The sequence below is a fragment of the Rhinatrema bivittatum genome, chromosome 1 (assembly GCF_901001135.1).
Source record: "Rhinatrema bivittatum chromosome 1, aRhiBiv1.1, whole genome shotgun sequence".
In the NCBI taxonomy this organism is placed as follows: domain Eukaryota; kingdom Metazoa; phylum Chordata; class Amphibia; order Gymnophiona; family Rhinatrematidae; genus Rhinatrema; species Rhinatrema bivittatum.
In genome coordinates this window covers 334,901,253-334,921,369 of record NC_042615.1, presented here as the reverse complement: position 1 = coordinate 334,921,369, position 20,117 = coordinate 334,901,253, and the positions used below count along the sequence as shown (strand labels likewise).

The window sequence follows — 20,117 nt, the reverse complement described above, 5'->3', positions numbered from 1 at the left end:
TCAGCAGTGGCGCAGTCCGGAACTCTTAGGACTTCAGCGCTGGAGCACTAGCATGTCATGAATGTCTTACATTACCACCAAAACTGAAATATTGGTTTCTTAAGGTGGTTTATATAGAATATTTGTTCTTTGTCTGACTTACACGCCAATATCCAGCCACTTTGCTGTGCACTTTTTTTCTTGCCCATGCATACCAGTCCTAGGGTAGAGGGGCCTTGCCAGGTGCTGGGTCAAAACAATCTGCGAACATGACCTATATGTAGCTCAGTAATGCAGATTTCCTGAGGGCTTCAGAGGCTCACCACTAGCACACAATTCAACGGTTTAGTTTTCCAGAGAAGACATAGTTTAACAGAAAAGAGAAGCCAAAAGGCTTAAATTCTCTCTATATATTTTTTCACAATTTATACAGTTCAGTGGCTCAATTCTTCAGAGGCCTAACTGACCCAGTAACACTGAAATTTCTTCATATTTTCAGTCCCTGTCTAATTCAGGGAAATACAAGAAGTAGATTTGCTCAAGTAACTCAAAGTTAGGAGCATACCTTTGCATGGTAAGCGTATTTGAAATCATGCACGCATGATCTAAAATTCAAGCGTATTTCCACCCACGTGCAGATACATAAGTGTATGGGCGCAGGTGCGCTAGTTTTAAAATTAGCCTGTAAATGTATCTCATAGTCTGAGATTTCCCTATTCAACCCCTTCCGTTGTTCCAAGGTTAATGCAGGCAAGGAGATCTCCTTTAAGAAATTAGTTATATCTTCCTTCCCTATAGACCCATCTGCAGAGTACAAATCCTGATAAAACTCCCTAAACCTATGCAGGATCTAACCAGGGTCAGATAATAAGTCTCCTGTATAGTCCCATATTTTAGAATTTTGTGCAAACTATCTGTTTTTTCAACTTGCAAGCAAATAATTTAGAGCATCATCATCATACTCAAAATATGCTTGTTTTATCCAAAGTATCTGGAAGGTAATACTATCAATAGACTGCTCCTTCAATTGTGCCCTCATCTGCTCCAACTTCCCCAAAATTTTAACCGATCCCATTTTTTTTTTTTAAATGGTTGCTTTCCAGACTTATTATCTACTGCAGCTTCCTCTCCTTTGTTGCTTAGCCCCTCCCCCCCGAAGGCAACATAATCAATTTACCTCTCAACACACACTTTAGGCAATTCCACAATACCTAATGATAAACAATCTTTTCTAGCCAACTGCATATATTTTTTGATCTACTGTTGGCTCATTTTGCATATCTTTTCATCCTTTAACAATGTATCATTAAATCTCTAGAACTTCTTTGGGATATATGGATTAAAACTGATGATTTCAATCCAGACTGGAGATAATCCATCCAAACCCTATTCTCAATATAAACACTGGCTACCTTTCCCATTTATGAAGAAGCTATAAAAACCATATCAATCCCAGAATATGTAGTGTGTGGTATAGAATAAAATGTATAATCTTTGGTTGTCAGATGTACGACTCTCTAAATATCCATAATTTCCAGAACATGAAGTATAGAAACATGATGGCAGAAAAAGACCGTATGGCTCATCCAGTCTGCCCATCCATCCAATTAATTTACCATTATAATTCTCATCACTTCCTTGGAGATCCCCTGTATTTATCCCATGCTTTCTTGAATTCAGATATTGTTTTTATCTTCACCACTTCCACTGGAAATCTGTTCCACACATCCACCAACATCTCTGAAAATAAATATTTCCTAAGATTATTCCAGTCTACCCCGTTTTTTCCTCATCTCATGACCCCTTGTTCTAGAGCCTCCTTTCCAATGAAAAAAGCTCACCTCCTGTGCATGGAAACCTTTGAGATATTCGAATGTCTCTATCATATCTCCTCTATCTTGCATTTCCTCTAAGGTATACATGTTTATATCTTTAAGTCTATTCCCATATGCTTTAGAACAAAGACCACTGACCATTTTAGTAGCCACCCTCTGGACTGACTCCATCCTGTGTATATCTTTTGGAAAGTACAGTATCCAGAATTGTACGCAGTATTCCAAGTGAGGTCTCAACAGATCTATATGGGACAGTATCACCTCCCTTTTATTGCTGACCATTCCTCTCCCTATGCAGCCAAGCGTCTTTCTGGCTTTTACTGTTACTTTATCCACCTGTTTGGTCACCTTAAGATCATTAGATAGAATTACACTCAGATCCTGCTCTTCTTTTGTACTTAGAAGAATTTCACCTCCAATAATGTACCTTTCCCTTGATTTCTGCACCCTAAATCCATTACTCTGCATTTTTTAGCATTAAATCTTAGCGGCCAGACCTGGATGGTTCCTCGAGCTTTGCTAGATCCCTCCTCATGTTCTCCCCTCCTTCCTGGATGTCTATCCTATTACAGATTTTGATATCATTGGCAAAAAGACAAACCTTTCCTGACAACACTTCCATTACATCACTCACAAAAATGTTGAAAATAACCAGTCCAAGAACCGATCCCTGTGGCACATCACTAGTAACAACCCACTCTTCAGAGAAAATTCCATTTACTACTACCCTTTGTTACCTCCCACTCAGCCAGTTTCTAGGATCCCTAGCAAGGGCACACAATTCATAAATCTTCTGTGAGGAACCATGTCAAAGCCTTGCTGAAATCCAAGTACACCACATCTAGCTCTCTTCCTTGATCCAACTCTCTGCAATCAAAGAAATTGATCAGATTCATCTGACAAGATTTACCACTGGTAGACCATGCTGCCTCAGATCTTGCAATCCCATTGGATTCCAAAAATTGTACTATCCTCTGGTTTAGCAGTGATTCCATTAGTTTGCTCACCACAGAAGTCAGACTAACTGGCCTGTAGTTCCCAGCCTCCTCACTTTTATGAACAGGATCCACATCCGCCCTTTTCCAGTCCTCTGGAACTACTCGGATTCTAAAGAAGCATTGAAAAGGTCAGCCAGTGGTGCAGCCAGGACATCTCAAAGTTCCTGTAGTACCCTTGGATGTATCCCATGCAGCCCCATCGCCTTATCTACTTTTAAGTTTAGTTAGCTCCTCACGAACAGATAATGCCACTTTTGTACTTCCATCACTAACATAACTAAAAAAAAAGTCTTGTCTACCCATTTTACTGTTTATGTGATTTTTTTTCTATTTGAATTTTTACATTCCTACTTTCCCAGCTTCTCTTTATTTTTCCAGATATTGTCACTTGCCTTCCTCTTTCTGAAATCTTTTGTAGTTTATTTATGCTAACCTTTTTACCCTTTCCTTTTCAGGTACTTCTTTAGAAAACTATAATGGCCTTTTTTCTCTTTCCTTTATTTAGCAAATGCTGCTTACCTGTAACAGGTGTTCTCACAGGAAAGCAGGATGTTAGCCCTCACATATAGGTGACATCACAGGATGGAGCCCAATTACGGAACACTTTTGTCAAAGTTTCTAGAACTTTGACTGGCACCTACTGGGCATGCCCAGCATGGCACTAAACCTGCAGCCAGCAGGGGTCCCCTTTCAGTCTTGTTTAAATCTTCAGGAAGTGCCAAAAATAAAATAAGAAAACGTAACGAACCCAACACCGCGGGGTGGCGGGCGGGTTTCATGAGGATTAACATCCTGCTGCCCTGTGAGAACACCTGTTACAGATAAGCAACATTTGCTTTCTCACAGGGCAAGCAGGTTGGTAGTCTTCACATATGGGTGAGTACCGAGTTGAGGATGTCCGAGAAATGCACCAAATGTACCCAAGATGTGCAACAGGCACAAGGACTGGGGTGGAATTTGGTAGAGGGCATCCTGAACCCTAACGGGCAGGCGGAAGGGTGTTGGTACATCAAGTCGCAAAAAGGTTGCGCAAGACAGACTAGCCGAAGATGGAATCTTGTCTTCCAGCCTTGTCTAAGCAATAATGGGCTGTAAAGGTATGGAGAGAACTCCAGGTAGCAGCCCTACAAATATCAGGAAGTGGCACCAAGCGTAGGTGCGCTACTGAAGTTGCCATGGCCCTGACAGAGTGTTCTTTAACACGGTCTTGAAGTGGAATGCCTGCTTGCTGATAGCAAAAGGATATGCAGTCCGCTAACCAGGAGGAGAGAGTCTGCTTACCCACAGGCTGCCCCAATTTGGTGGAATGGAAAAAAACAAACAATTGAGTACTTTTCCTGTGAGTAGCTGTACGGTCTAGATAGAATGCTAGAGCCTGTTTACAGTCAAGGGTATGCAGAGCCTGTTCTCCTGGATTAGAATGGGGCCTGGGAAAGATGATTGGGAGTATAATGGAGTGATTAATGTGAAACTCCGATACTACCTTAGGCAAAAACTTAGGGCGAGTACAGAGTACTACCTGGTCGTGCAGAAGTTTAGTGTAAGGCGGATAGGTAACTAGGGCCTGTAACTCACTAACTCTGTGAGCAGATGTGATTGCCAAAAGAAAAATTACTTTCCATGTGAGATATCGAAGATCACAGGATTGGAGAGACTCGAATGGTGGTTTCATGATCCAACCCAAAACCAGGTTGAGGTCCCAAGAAGGGGCCGGAGGGCACAGTGGAGGCTTGAGGTGGAGCAAACCCTTCAAGAAGCATGTCACAAGAGGTTGTACAGAAATGGGTACATCCCCAACACCTTTATGCGGCTACTGCACTGACATGCATCCTGATGGAAGAAGTTTTTAGACCTGACTCTGATAAGTGCCAGAGATAGTCTAGAAACTTCGTGGTGGAACAGGTAAAAGGATCAAGTGACAGTGAGGAACACCATGACTTAAACCTGTTCCATTTGTAAAAATACGATTTTCTCGCGGAAGGCTTCTGCGAAGCAATCAGGACACGGGAAACTGGCTCCGAAAGGTTGAGTGGCTGAAGAATTAGCCTTTCAACATCCAGGCAGTCAGGGGCAAGGCCTGAAGATTGGGAGTGGCGTAGACACCCGTCATTCTGGGTGATCAGAAGCGGGTCCTTCCCCAGGGGAATGTGTCTGTGAATGGAGAGGTCCTGAAGAATCGGAAACCACACTTGGCGTGGTCAGTGAGGAGCTATGAGGATTATGGTTCCCTTGTCCTAACGTAACTTCACGAGAGTCTTTGAGAGAAGTGGAAGTGGAGGGAATGCACATAGGAGACCGGTGGCCCATGAGAGGGAGAATGCGTCTCTTGGCTGTGAGTGTTGGCTGCGAGTGAAAGAGCAAAAGTTCTCTACTTTGCGCTTTTGAGGTGACGCAAAGAGGTCTACTTGAGGATAACCCCAACGTTGGAATATTAAGTTCGCTACTGTGGGGTTGCAAGACCACTCGTGGGGCTGAAAGGTGCGACTCAACTTGTCTGCCAACACATTGCCCACTCCCGCCAAGTAGGTGGCCCTGAGGTACATCGAGTGGGAAAGGGCCTCCGTCCATATCTGTGCTGCTTCCTGACACAGTAGGTAGGAGCCCGTCCCTCCCTGCTTGCTGATGTACCACATGGCCACCTGGTTCTCCGTCTGGATCAGGATGACCTGGTTGGACAGGCGATCCCGAAACACCCTGAGAGCATATCTGATTGCTCGTAGCTCCAGGAAATTGATTTGTGTTTGGCTTCCTCTGGAGACCAAGCTCCTTGGGTTTGCAAACTGGCAACATGTGCTTCCCAGCCGAGGTTGGAAGCATCGATGGTAAGAGTTATTTGAGGATTTGGGGTCTGGAAGGGCAGGCCTTGGAGAAGATTGATCTAATTTTTCCACCAAGCTAGAGACTGATGAAGTGGGTCGGTGATGTGGACAATGGTCGATAATAGTTGAACGGATTGAATCCATTGTGACCTTAGAGTCCACTGCATGACTCTCATGGCCAAGCGGGCCATTGGAGTAACCTGCACTGAGGACGCCATATGTCCCAGCAGGATGAGGAAGATTCATGCAGTCAAATGGTGTTGAGACTGTAGCTGGTGTGCGAAAGAAATGAGAGTGAGAGCTCGCTGTCGAGGCAGAAAAGCCTTTGTTTGAAAGGTGTCCAAGTCTGCCCCTATGAAGGACAAAGTTTGAGATAGGACTAAGCAGGATTTTGCGTAGTTGATGAGAAATCCTAATGAAATCAGAGTGTGTAAGAAAAGATGTAGGGACGACAGAGCAGCTTGCTGATTGGGAGACCTGATCAGCCAATCGTCGAGATAGGGGTAGACGTGGACACCTTGAGTCCTGAGGAAGGCTGCTACTACTACGAGACATTTATTTTTATTTTATTTAATGGCTTTTATATACCGACGAACGTTGGGAACATCTCATCGGTTTACAGATAACAAAAATTTAGCAACAGGCTTTACAATTATTGCATGATTATATGAGGAACAGTTAAACCATTAGTTTTTACATATAACAAATTAGTCTTTACAAGTAACAAATATCTAAGGAGGTTACGTAATTAAGGTTAGCTAAACTTGGAGGAGCAGAGAATTCTGAAAATTGGTAGGGAAATCTACATTTAGAGGAGGTAAATATACACGTGTGTGAGATTATAATGTCCTTATGTACACTTATAATGTCCTTATATACACTTATAATGTCCTTAAATACACTTAGAGGAGGGATACGTATACTTTGAAGGGAAACCGTGAATAAACTTAGTAGAGAAATGAAATTTTAGGAGCTTATGATGCAGATATGCAGAGGATTGCATGTGGGAAATGGGATAGTGTTAAATATAAGTGGAGTAAATGGAGAGAGTGAGGGGGTGGGGAGGAGAGGGGGAAGGGATTGGAGAGGGGGTGTGGGTGGTTAGGTGTAGGTTAGGTGTATGAGTGCTTGAAGAACCAGGTCTTGAGGTTTTGCCTGAATATTTTTGGGCAGGTTTCTTGGCGGAGAGAGGTGGGTAGTTTATTCCAGAGAAAAGGACCTGCTAGGGAGAGGGTCCTTTCGTTTGTGGTGCGGAGCTTAGTGAGCTTGGGTGAGGGGGTATGTAGTGTGGCCAGGTATTGTTTTCTAGTGGGTCTGTTATTGTTGTGAAAGGAGAAATGTTCATTGTACCAATGCATGTCCTGGTGAAAATTCGTGAAGCAGATGCTAGGCCGAACGGGAACACTCGTACTGATAGTGCTTGGGGCCTACCAGAAATCTGCGATGAGATGGAGTTATCGCAATGTGTGTGTACGTGACCTGGAGGTCTAGATAGCTGAGTCAGTGTCCTCTTTGTAGAAGAGGAAGGAGGGAACCCAAGGTTACCATCTTGAACCTTTCTCGTTGGAGGTACTTGTTGAGGGCACGCAGGTCCAGAATTGGATGAACACCACCTGACTTTTTGGGGATTAGAAAGTACCGGGAATAGAACCCGAGGCCCTGTTGGGAGTAGGGCATTGGTTCGATTGCTCTGGATTGAAGGAGGAGGGAGACCTCCTGATCCAGGAGTAGTGAATGGTCTGATGTTCCCCATGTCAGCCGAGGTGGGGAGTCTGGTGGGATGGAGAGAAAATTCAGGTGATAACCTTGAGAGATTATGGCAAGGACCCACTGGTCCAAGGTGATTGTGTGCCATATGTTGTTGAAATAGGGTTGAACTTGGAATATTGAGCGTTTTTTGAGAATTTGACGCTCGGTTTTTTTGAGATAAATTTTTAAGAGTATTTTTGACTAGATATGTGAATAACCGGATGGGTATCCTTTTTTGGAAATTATTAGGTGAATGCAGTGAAATTGGAAATTGTCCCTGAGGAAGCCCTTTTGCAAAGGGTGAAACCAGGATCCGTTGTCGGACTAGTTGAACAAGGAAATATACAGCGAACAACTTTTTTGTTGTACAAGAGTGAAGAACCTTGATGAAATTCTAAGGAAGTACATGCATCAGTGTACTACGTTATAAGTTTGGAAACTGTATGAAGCAAAGTTGTCTATTACGTTATAATTAAATTGTTTTTTGAATGCTGTTTTGCACAAAATTTGAAACACTATATATTTCTAGGTGTCAGCAGGGTGATGGTTTTTAAAGAGTGAATGTGAGTGTGTATGCATGATTTTTTAATATGTTATATTTATACATTTGTGAATAAATAATTTGCACAAGAAATTGTTAAATTTGAGATTTCTCTATGTGGAGTTTAAATAATAGATTGTGAGAAAATCGTGATTTAAGAATATCCCATTGTGTTCATTTACCATATGTTGTTGAAATGGCACAATCGACCTCCCACTGGTACCTGTGGCAGCGAAAGTTGGCTGCTGCTCTCTATGCAGGAGTCAAAAACCGGAAGCAGGGCCCAGCTGAGGAGCTGCTTGCAGCTTTTGTTTACGGGGTTGATGAGACTGGGCCTTTTGGAAAGGCCTTGTAGAACGACCTCTAGACGGTGGTGGATAGGACTTCTTTGGAAGGAAGAATGACTTTTTGGTGTCCTTCCTAATGGTTTAGTTGAATATTCAGAAGGCATCAGAGAGAGTTGGCGAAGGGTCTCATGATGCTCCTCGAGTTCCACCACGGTCCGCTGGATCTGTTCACCAAACAAATTGTCTCCAATGCAAGGCAGATCAATCTGTCTTGTACTTCAGGGCGCAAGTCCGAAGACTTAAGCCAGGCCCATCTTCTTGCAGAAATGGCAGTTGCCGAAACCCTGGAAGCGGTGTCGAAGATGTCATAAGAGGATCTTATTTCATGGTTCCCCACTTCAAAACCTTTGTGAACCAGGGTTTGTAGCTGTTCCTGGAATTGCTGAGGCAGGGACTCTGCAAAGTCCTGTATCTGCTTGAATAAGACCCTATTATACTGGGTCATATAAAGCTGGTAAGAGGCGATCTGAGAGATGAGCATGGATCCCTGGAAGACACATCGGCCAATGGCATCCAGAAATTTCTGCTCCTTGCCTGGAGGGAAGGAAGAGTGTGGCTTTGAGCATCGTGCCCTCTTTTGGGCAGACTCTACTACCACGGATTGGTGATCCAGTTGAGGTTTTTGGAACCCTAGAGCTGACTGGACCAAGTAAGTGGTGTCAGCTTTTCGGTTGACTGGAGCTACCGAACCAGGGTATTCTCAATTCTTTTTGAGAACCTGATGGATAGGGATGGAGGCGATTTCCTTGGGAGCATCCAGGAATTGTAACAGCTCCATCATCTGGTGTCTATCAACTTGCTAAGTCTGTAATTGGAAGGGAACCATCTCAGACATTTCCTTCACAAAATTTATGAAGGACAAGTCCTACGGAGGAGAACGCTTCCTGCTTTCAGTAGGAGAGGGTGGTGATGGTAAATCATCGGTGTCTGGGGAGGAATCGTCAGTCCAGGTGCCGTAGGGATCATCACCTGTCCCTCTAGGAACCTGAGAGGGACGGGACGAAGGTATTCCTGAAGGTCCCGGTCTAGGCTCTGAAGGCATCGAGGGAAATACTGGAGGCACCGATGAATGCATTGGTGGAGCCGATGGCCGCATCGGTATCGATGGTTGAGGCATCGGCAGGACTCCCGATGGGGGAAGTCGGAACAGTGTTTCTCCTCCCGATGACAGAGTAAGCAGAGAAGGCACTGGATCCATCGGTGACTCCGGATCCGTCGGTGGAAAAGCGGCTAGAAGCGCTTCCATCTTCGAGAGCAGTGGTGCCAATGCTGCCGGAATGGGATCGGTGGTCAGTTCCACAATCGGCACTGGAACCTGGAATCTGTGCATCGCCTTATTGATGGCCTCCTGAACCATCCGGTCCAGCTCTTCACGGAGACCTGGAGCAACCAACCCTGGCTCCGGAAGGAAAGAAGGAGGCAGAGGCATAGCTGGAGGGACCACCGTTAAAGGCGGAGTCACGGCTCCCAACACCCATCCGGGTGAGGGTTGCCTCGGTGACCCGGTCTCAGAAAAGGTCGATGCCTTTTCTGGACGGAGTTTCTTTGATCGTGGCTCGGACGATGGCGAGGTCGATGACTTTTCCTTCATCGATGGTCCGAGGCTTTCGGTGTCGATGCCGATGTTTCTCTCTATGATCCCCTCGATCCTGAGGGGGAGTAGAGGTAGTCGATGGCCGGGAGGTTGTCGACGCCGGACGGTCACTGGACAGTGCCCGATGCTGGCGCGAAGTAGATGGCGCCGGTTCGGATGATGTCGAAGCAATACACAGCGTCGGAGTTTGAGAACAGAAGAGAAGTTCCATTTTCTCCATTCTGGCTTTGCAACCTTTTGGTGTCATCAAGGCACATTTGGTGCAAGTCAGGACATCATGCTCACACCCGAGGCACATTACACAGACTTTATGGGGTCTATTATGGACATGGTGCGAGCGCAGTCAGGGCACGGACGGAACCCCGATGCCATGGCCTTTGAAAAATTTAGCTGTGGTGCGATCGACGGCCAGTAGGCCACGAGGGCCAAACTCGACGGGAATCGACCAGAACCAGGTAAAAAACTTACCGGAGTACCACGGAAGCAAAAATTTGAGAGGGGGACCCCTGTGGGGTATGAAAGTTTGTAGTTATTCTGTGAGGAAAATTCCTGTCAGGAATCTCTGTGGAGCTCCTTAATCCGCGTGGCTACTGCTGCGTGGAAAAAAGAAGACTGAAGGGGGACCCCTGCTGGCTGCAGGATTAGTGCCATGCTGAGCATGCCCAGTAGGTGCCAGTCAAAGTTCTAGAAACTTTGACAAAAGGGTTCCATGATTGGGCTTCATCCTGTGATGTCACCCATATGTGAGGACTACCATCCTGCTTGCCCTGTGAGAAACAGTCCTAATAAAATATTAGTTTCCCTTATATCATCTCCTTTCAGTTCTGCCCTTTGCCCTTCTAGTTTCCCTAGATTTTCCATCCAACTAACGACTCCTTGAGGTACTTCCCCATTTTGCGAAAGTTAGTTTTCCTGAATTCTAGGATCCTCATCTTAGAATGAATCATCATCTCTTGCGTCCTAATTTTGAACCATACCATTGGTAGTCACTGGTTCCTAGATGATCATCCACTACAACATTAATAACATTAATGTTAATAAGCATCAGGATCAGTATCGTCCCCTCCTTTATGGGTTCAGTTACCAGTTGACAGAATAGTTCTCCTTGCAGAGAATCCAGGATCTCTCGTTTCTAAAGGATACTGCAGTTGGGATGTCCCAATCAATACCTGGAAGATTAAAATCCCCTAGCAGCAGCACCTCCCCTTTCACAATAATCCCGTGAATATTCTCCATTACATAAGAACATAAGATATACTATACTGAGTCAGACCAAGGGCCAATCAAGCCCAGTATCTTTCCAACAGTGGCCAAATCAAGTCACAAGAACCTGGCAAGTACCCAAACGTTAGAGAAATCACAACCTACTAATGTTTATGAATTTTTCCTCTAGGAATTTATCCAAACATTTTCTAAACCCAGTTAAACTAACTGCTGTAACTACATCCTCTGACAATGAATTTCAGAGCTTAAGTATGTGCTGAATGAAAAATAATTTTCTTCAATTTGTTTTAAATGAGCTACTTGTTAACTTCATGGAGTGCCCCATGGTTGTTCTATTATTTGAGAGTAAATAACTGATTTACATTCACTTATTTAAGCCATTTCATGATTTTGTAGACTTCTATCATATCCCCCCCTCAGTCGCCTCTTCTTCAAACTGAACAGCCCTAACCATTAGCCTTTCCTCATAGGGCAGCCATTGGAGAGATACTTACTGTCCCCCTTCCAGTCATTAATTCAAATCTGATCATATTATGATCACTTTTGCCAAGCGCCCCCACCACTGTTATCTCTCTCACCATATCCTGTGCTCCACTGAGAATTAGATCTAAAATTTCTCCCTCTCTCTTTGGTTCCTAAATCAATTGCTCCATAAAACTGTCTTTTATTCCATTCAGGAACTTTATCTCTCTAGCATGCCCTGATGTTTCACTTACCCAGTCAATATTGGGGTAATTGAAATCTAAAAGAACAACAGAGCAACTGCTGCACTTCAGCAAATTATATCCACAGCAAAGAGTGCAGACCACCTACATTGAGTCCCAATCAAAGAGATTCAAATGGCAAGTTTTTGCAGTCAAATTTTTGTATTTAATTCGGCAACTCCACTGACTTACACTGTAAGTCAGTGGAGTTGCCTCCCCATTAATACCCTCCTCAGTCCCAAATGTACCATAACTGACAGAACACCTAAAAGGGAATGGCCCTACCCAGAGACATAGAACCATACATTTTCAACAAATGTATTTGTAACAATATAACAACATAAACTCAAGGCAATTAGAGCCTCAAACCCCATAAACCATAAAAGAAATCTCAAAGTTCCCTTATATTAACTGTTCAATACAGGTTCAGCTAATCAACTTCAATACCTGGCTGTGCACTTCTCATTACTTAAGATCCTTAAGAGTAAACCAGATAATTCAAAGCTTGCTTTCTGCAGAGCTTGTGCAGCTTCCTCTTTAATTTTTACTTTATAATTCAAACCACCCACTGTGACTAATTGGCCAAAGGGAAAGACCAACTTGTAGCGCACATGTTCCCTGCAAAGTTTGGCAGTGATCTCTCTCAGTTCTCCCCATGAAGGTAGAGTACCTGGAGCCAAATCATGATAAATAGTCAGCTTATGGCCTTCCCACACAAAATGTCCATGTGCTCGATTCTTAGCCAAGATCTTCTTTAACAGAGAAATCTCAGAAACAAGCAATTCTGTCCCTGGAAAGATTACCTCACAGAGGTATGCGCTCTCTCAAGGTGGATAACAGAGGACTCATCACTGTCTCTCTCACCTTCCAAACTAGCAAGGTTGCATCTCTGTACTCAATGGCTTCAGGCAGTCCTCTCCAACTCTTCAATTTTTTCCAGAAGATTTACCTGTGAATTATCTAAAGTAACTGTGCCTCATGGTCCTCGATCAGTTGTTCCACCTCTTCTATCCTGCCACTGACCTCTGTGACTTCTCCTTTCAGGTAAAACTATTGCTTCCAAGATTTCACTTTTAACAGACATTAAATCTCTCTAAGTCACAATTATCAAGGATTAAGATCGGCCTGAATTAGAGCTTTTCCATCTGGGCCATTCTGCTTTCCCTCCATGCTCTCAGCTTCAGAGTCTGATAAGGCCTCTTCATGCAATGTCTGCAAGCAGATACAGTGCTTAAGGCCTGCCCCACTGGCTTCAAAGAAGGTCTGTATTGCTGTGGATTTCCTCCTGGTACCCAAAATCAGTGCTTTAGTAAATTGGTCACTGGCTCCCTAAGACTTATTATCTAGGTCTGTAATCATAGTATCTTATAGTCTCATTGGCCAGAACACCCGAATTAAGTGGCCATCTCTAGGCGTGATGTCACTCTTCCCTGAATCACATTAATTATACTTAGGGCTTCTTATTCCAGGAGTTTATAAAATGAAAAATTAGGGGGTTATTTTTCATGGAATTAGGGTTTTTGTAAGGTACCAAAAATAGATATTTTTGGCACACTTTAAGGTAGATTCAATTTAATGTTGGAAATCAATTTTACCTACTGAATTCCGTGGTGTATGTATGTGGCTAGGATGAGGGTGGTAGGGTGTGTGTAATGTGGCTGGAGGGGAATGGAGGTAAGAATGGGGGTGGTGGGGGTGTATGTGTGTATGGCTGGAGGGGATGGCAGGGTGTGAGTGCCTGGAGAGGATGGTAGGGGGTTGTGTGGCTGGAGGTGGCAGGGGGTGTATGTAGCTTCAAGGCTAATAGAAGGCAGTGTGTGGCTGGAGATTTTGGCAGGATGTGTGTGGGTGTGGCTGGATAGTATGCATCTGGCTATGGGAGTGACAGTGTGTGTGTATCCCTTCTCCCTATTACACTCTGGAGTAGATTTTCAAAGGGTTACGCGCATAACCACGAAAACCTGCTCCTGCGCGCGCCGAGCCTATTTTCCATAGGCTCGGTGGCACGTGCAAGCCCCGGGACGCGCATATGTCCCAGGGCTTTGAAAAAGGGGCGGGTAGGGGGCGGGGTATGGCATCAGTCCGGGGGTGGTCTGGGGGGGCGGGACCGAGGCCTCCAGCACAGCGGCTGTGCCAGGGGATGGCGCGCCGGCAGCTGGCCGGTGCGCGCAAGATATGCCTGTCACAGGCAGGCGTAAAAAGTGAAACAAGGTGGGGGGGATTTAGGTAGGGCTGGGGAATGGGTTAGATAGGGGAAGGGAGGGGAAAGTGGGGGGGGAGCGGCCTTGGAGGGAATGGGGAAAGCCATCGGGGCTCCCCTAAGGTTTGACGTGTGCAAGGTGCACAGGTGTGCACCCCTTTGCATGTGCTGACCCCGGATTTTATAACATGCGCGCGGCAGCACGTGCATGTTATAAAATCAGGTGTACATTTGTGCGCGCCAGGTACTCCTCCTTTGGCTGTCAGGGCTTGGGCTCCCTGCCAGTCCTCTGCTACTGTGTTCCTCTTTTTGGGTTGGCAGAGTTTGGGCTACCCGCAGATCCGCTGTTCTTACAGTGCCTCTGTTTTCTTGTGCCAGTGGGGCTTGGGCTCCCCATTGGCCTGTTCTGATGACATCATATGGCTGCTATTTGTAGCAACTGAATGATGTCATCAGAACATCTTAAGGAAGGCATATTTTTGGGAGGGGGGGGTTTAGTTAAACTCTATTTCCCCATTGGTGGTGTTTTATCATTTTTTCGGGTTTAACCAAAAATCAGAAATCCTAATAATCAAATGATCTGAGTCAAAATCTGTCAGATTCATCTACTAATATGAAATCAGTATACTCTGAGTTACAATGCTGCTGCACTACAATGGCAGAACACATTGGAACTTCAAACAGTCATTCAATTCTATGATACTGTTTAACTTTTAAAGTATAGTATTCTAACTGGCTAAAGTTCTTTGTTTTCCAAATTCTGGCTTCACTTGTACAACTCAGTTGCTCTTTGACAGACTGTGCTTTTGCTTTTATAAGTAAACAAGGAACAGAAATCTGGAAATACTAGTTGAAATAGTATTTGTAAACATGAACTTGTTTTATTTGAATTGTGTTAAATTAAGGTAAAAATGGACTTTAACAAATAATATGAATTACTAAGTCTGACATTCCTAGCTTGCTTTCTATCAGTTTTACTAAGATGGCAGCTCATAACACGTTTCAGATCTGTGCAAATATGGTCTTTTATATTTGCAAGGACGGAAAAAAATTTGGGAAAACTTGGGTGCTGGTCCAAATTTTTAGGGGGCAAGGCAAGATTTTTCTTCTTCTAATACATATTTTTGCTTTTCTGCTTTTTTTTCTCTATTGTTTGAAATTTTCTGCTTTACTTTTTTTTACTGTCTTTTCCTACTGTTTTGGATTCTTAATTAACTTTTTTGTCTACATCTTTAAATTTGGGAAATTTTCTTTTATTTTTTGTCTATATTTGTGCTTTCTAAACATTTTCTCTCCCCTTCCTCTCTTGCATCTCCTATGTGGACAGAAAGCAGTCTTAGGTTATATCCTTCAGGCCTGGGCCTGCTGCAGAGATTTTGGCTCCCTTCTGTCTTGGGCCCACTGTAGTGGCTTACGTTGGACAAAGGCTGGTTAAAGGAGCTAGAGCTTCAACAACTGTTGGACCTGGACTGGAGTGGACATATATTTTTAGGTACCTGACTGACTTGGCAGCTGGGAATTCTCTACTCCTGTATATATGAATAACATATATCATGAAATCGTTCCGTCTTGACTTGAGATTAGCAGTTAAAAATATTTCTAGCGCTCTCACCATGCGTTTCATGCATAGCCCACCACCACTGTAACTCACAATAAAAGGAAAATCCCAAACATCCTGACCTAGAACATAAATATGTGCACTGAAAATAGCTTTCTCCACTCTGGGATTTACTGAAAGAGATTCTAATTGGTTTGTCTGATTCCTGATGTTGAATCTTGCTACATTAAGAGGACATATTTGCAAGACACTTTCATTCACATGTCATTATTCAAACAGCAAAACCCCTCTCTCTACTCCCTCCTGCTGTTGTATCAGAGGAGGTACAATAAAAAAAATCCACAATATTATTGTTGATGCTAGCTCTTACATCCAGTCTGGTCTGGTGCTGCTTTGTCATCTGGTCTTGGACCTTCAGCCTTCTTAAAAGTTCCTTGAAACCAACCATAGGCACAGGGATCAGCCTACAGAAATGAATGGGTTTTAAACTCATTGTAAAACTTATATGCACTCAAACTTAAGACTCTTATATACCAATCAACCGAATACAAGCCTTTCCTCTTTTAAAGAAAAATAAAGGTGAAACACCATTTCTAACACATTTTTCTATTTCTATCCTGCCTTTTTCCAAAACAGGACTCAAAGCGGCTTGTAAGACAGTAAAAAATACAATGTACAATCAAGCATAAAATACAATAAATCATGACTATTATATCCCACAAAAAATACCCTCCCTTAACTAAACCCAACCTCCTTCTCTCACAGAGGGACTAAAAGATTAAAAATATCTTCCATTAATTCCATATAAAAAACATCAATACATACACAAATAATATTAAATTATCATTCATTCTTGGTTACTATATCCTATACAGATACTGGAGTTACACCTATAAGTTTTAAATTTGTTTTAAGGCTAATGCGTGAGTGGCTAGAGCTTAAATTCAGACCTGGAAACTCCAGTCTGATTTCCTAGTTCATTATTCACTGTTCAATCTTGAGCATGTCTCAAATGCTTTGTGCTCAAATTTAGATTTAAGATTTCAAAGGGAAGGACAGCAAAGTATGTGGAATCAAGAAAATAAAATTAAAATCATTTTTATATTCTGAGATAGTACAAAGCTTTATTTTAGGTCCACATACATTAATCAGCTTCAACTGTCTAGGCTTAAATACCTTTGAAGAAACAGCTAGTATGTACGTAACAAAAAAGAAAATTAAAACATTGAGAACAAAACAGTCATGATGTTAGAAGATGAAGTGCCTCTGGTTGGCAAATGTGTCTCGTATATATTTTCACCATAATCTCTGGATATAGTGCCTACTAAATCTTCAAATACTGCTGTTTAAAAGATACAAATCAAAATGCTTTAAAGTAGGAGTTTGTTTTACTGATCCATGCAGCAGGACCGGACACTTTTTTCCTTTCAGGTCAAGTGATTTTTTATTAGGCAGATTCTGCCTGCCTGTCTTTGGGACTCTGATTTGACTCTCCTCTTCCTCTGCAACTCCCAGCCAGAAGTAGTGACAAATGAGGCACAGCTATGGGAGAAGCAGGGTAGGAGAGTCCCCGAATACAAGCAGGTGAATGGAGCGCTGCGGGGCTGCCACGGCTAATTGGCCCCTGATCTTGCCTGACTGGATTAAGAAGCTTACGAATACATGAAGGTTATTGAAAGGAAACTTATGTATTACAAACTTCTGTCTTACCCTCTAATTACCATGTTTTAAATGTTGTGTTGACCTAGAATATGTTGATTTTGTAAACCGTTGTAATCTTCTATTGAAACGACTGTATATAAAATGCCCAAATAATTAAATAAATACACAACATACTCTCAACTTTCATCATGAAAGTGTCACGCTTCAGGAATGTGAGACCTTGGACTGCTGTCAGACTGACGCTGCCTGGTGCATGCGAGCATGGACTAGGCCCTGACAGGCGGCAAATGATCTGATGCAGGCTACAGTTAGGATAGGTAGAGATGAAGGGATTTGCTGAGGTCAGGATAGACAGAGTTTAGGATGAGACAAAGAGACAAGCTGAAGTCAGGTCAGGCAGAATTCAGGCTCAGACGAGGAGTCAGGCTGAGGTCAGGGCAGGCAGCAAACGAAGCAAAGTCAAAGGGCCAGGCTGGATCAATAACCAGAAGTCAATCCAGAGGTAAATGAAAAACAGGGCAAGGCAGGTAGGAGGCAAGGACTGAAACAGAGCCTGGAACACAGTAAACAGGCAGGCACATAAGTAAGAACAGGAGGCAAAATAGTCAAACAGTAAATTAGACAAGCAGGAACAGGAGGCAGTATCAAGAGCGATGAAAACACCTTGGCAAATGAATCCATGATAGAACCTGATGCTGAGGCACTGGTCTGTTACACTGAGCTTCCTTATATGCCTGGGTGGTGCTGTCATCAGCAGGCACCATAAGAAGTCCTGGCTGCTGGGCCTACAAGGGTAGAAGCAGCTGGCTTGTCATAAGTTAGGTCCACAGAATGGAGCATGCCGCTGGGAGTCATGTTGGAATGGAGGAAGTTAAGGAGCACTGCCAGTGGGGTACACTGTGGGCAGAGTGTTACAGAAAGATTATAGAAATATTTACACCCTTTGTCGTAGAAAACCAAATTTAACTCTGACTCAAAATTTGCCTTACCAAGGCCCATAATAAGGTAAATAGATTCAAATACTCCTGGCTGAAGAATCAAACTATTCCTAGTGTATGAAGTAAATTTGAAGGAAAGGTCTAAACATGTTGAACAAGAAGCTGATGACTGAATTCCAGGATAAAATTATTCAAAAGTACAGAATGGGGAAGGCTATAAGAAAATTACAATATGCTGAATATCTCTTGGGGCACTGTCAGGTCCATCAATAAAAAGTGGAAATGGTTTAGAACCACCCAGACACTGCCACAGTCAGGTCATCCTTCCAAAATCAGTAGTCATAGGTTGAGAAGATCACTTTAAAAGAACTACAGAGGTCACTGAGACTGGAGAAAACAGTGACTGTTCAATAATTTCAGTGGTACTCAAACAAGCCTGTATTGGAGGTTGGCAAGAAGGAAGTCACTGCTGAAGAAAAGCCATATAAAGCAGAGTTGCTTACCTGTAACAGTGGTTCTCACAGGACAGCAGGATGTTAGTCCTCACATATGGGTGACATCATCAGGATGGAGCCCAATCACGAAACACTTTTGTCAAAGTTTCTAGAACTCTGACTGGCACCTACTGGGCATGCCCAGCAATGCACTGACCCTGCATACAGTAGGGGTCCCCCTTCAGTCTTGTCTTATAGTAAGAAGTACGTGCGAAAAATAAAATAAGAAAACGTAAACGAACCCAACTCCGCGGGGTGGCGGGCGGGTTTCGTGAGGACTAACATCCTGCTGTCCTGTGAGAACATCTGTTACAGGTAAGCAACTCTGCTTTCTCACAGGACAAACAGGATGGTAGTCCTCACATATGGGTGAGTACCGAGCTGAGGATGCCCGAGCAAAGCACCAAATGCACCCAAAGACGTGCAACAGGCACAACAATAAGTGTGGAAATTTGGTTAGGAGGTCATCCTGAACGGGTTGGTGGAAGGATGTTGGGAAGTTAAACTGAAAACAAGTTGCGTAGAACAGACTGGCCAAAGATGGAATCTTGTCTGCTAGCCTTATCTAAGCAATAATGGGCTGTGAAGGTGTGGAGAGAACGCCAGGTAGCAGCCTTACAAATATCAGCAAGCGGCACCGAACGGAGGTGCACTACTGATGTTGCCATGGCCCTGATAGAGTGTGCTTTTACACGGTCTTTTAGCGGAATGCCTGCTTGCTGGTAGCAAAAAGAAATGCAGTCCGCAAACCAGGAGAAAAGGGTCTGCTTTCCCACAGGGTTTCCCAATTTGATGGTATCGCAAGAAACAAACAATTTAGTGGATTTCCTGTGGGCTGATGTGCAATCCAGATAGAAGGCTAGAGCACGTTTGCAGTCCAAGGAATGCAGAATCTGTTCTCCTGGGTTTGAATGGGGCCTGAGAAAGAAGGTAGGTAGGATAATATTTATTTATTTTATTTTATGTGTTTTGTATACCATCATTCGGTTTCGCCATCAGAACGGTTTACAGAAACATGCAAATTATAACATTATCATCACATAGTCATATCATGTGGTGTAGGTTAGTAGCATCTGCTAGATTCTTGCGCATCAAGTTATTACATATTGCAAGTTGTTACATACTGCAGAATGTTATATACTGTAAAGTGACACATTCTGCAAAGTGTTACATACTGCAAGTTATATCCTACTGCAAAGATATTTCCTACACGCTGTTACATACTGTAAGTTTTTCTCATTGTCAAAGTATTTCTTATTGCCAAAGCATTTCCTATGCATTCATATTACTTAGCTGGGGATGTGTCTTTTTTATGTTGTTAGGTTGCGTGTTTGATGTATCTGGTGGCTGATTGAGTGAGTTTGAGTAGGCTCTCGTGAACAGCCAGGTTTTTAAGTCTTTTTTGAACATTTTTATGTTTGGTTGAGTTCTTATTCCAATTGGTAAAGCGTTCCATAGTTTGGGGCAGGCGATGG

At 43.4% G+C, this 20,117-nt stretch overlaps 1 protein-coding gene across 3 annotated transcripts in view; it reads right to left on the bottom strand.

Annotated features, from left to right (window-relative positions):
* The window catches only part of NUP54 (nucleoporin 54), a 285,045-nt gene that overhangs the window by 36,439 nt on the left and 228,489 nt on the right, over positions 1–20,117 (bottom strand). For all 3 annotated transcript variants that reach the window (XM_029598453.1, XM_029598462.1, XM_029598444.1), the window contains exon 9: positions 15,919–16,012. In XM_029598453.1, coding sequence (XP_029454313.1) covers positions 15,919–16,012 — 94 coding nt within the window. The remainder of the gene's footprint in view (positions 1–15,918; positions 16,013–20,117) is intronic.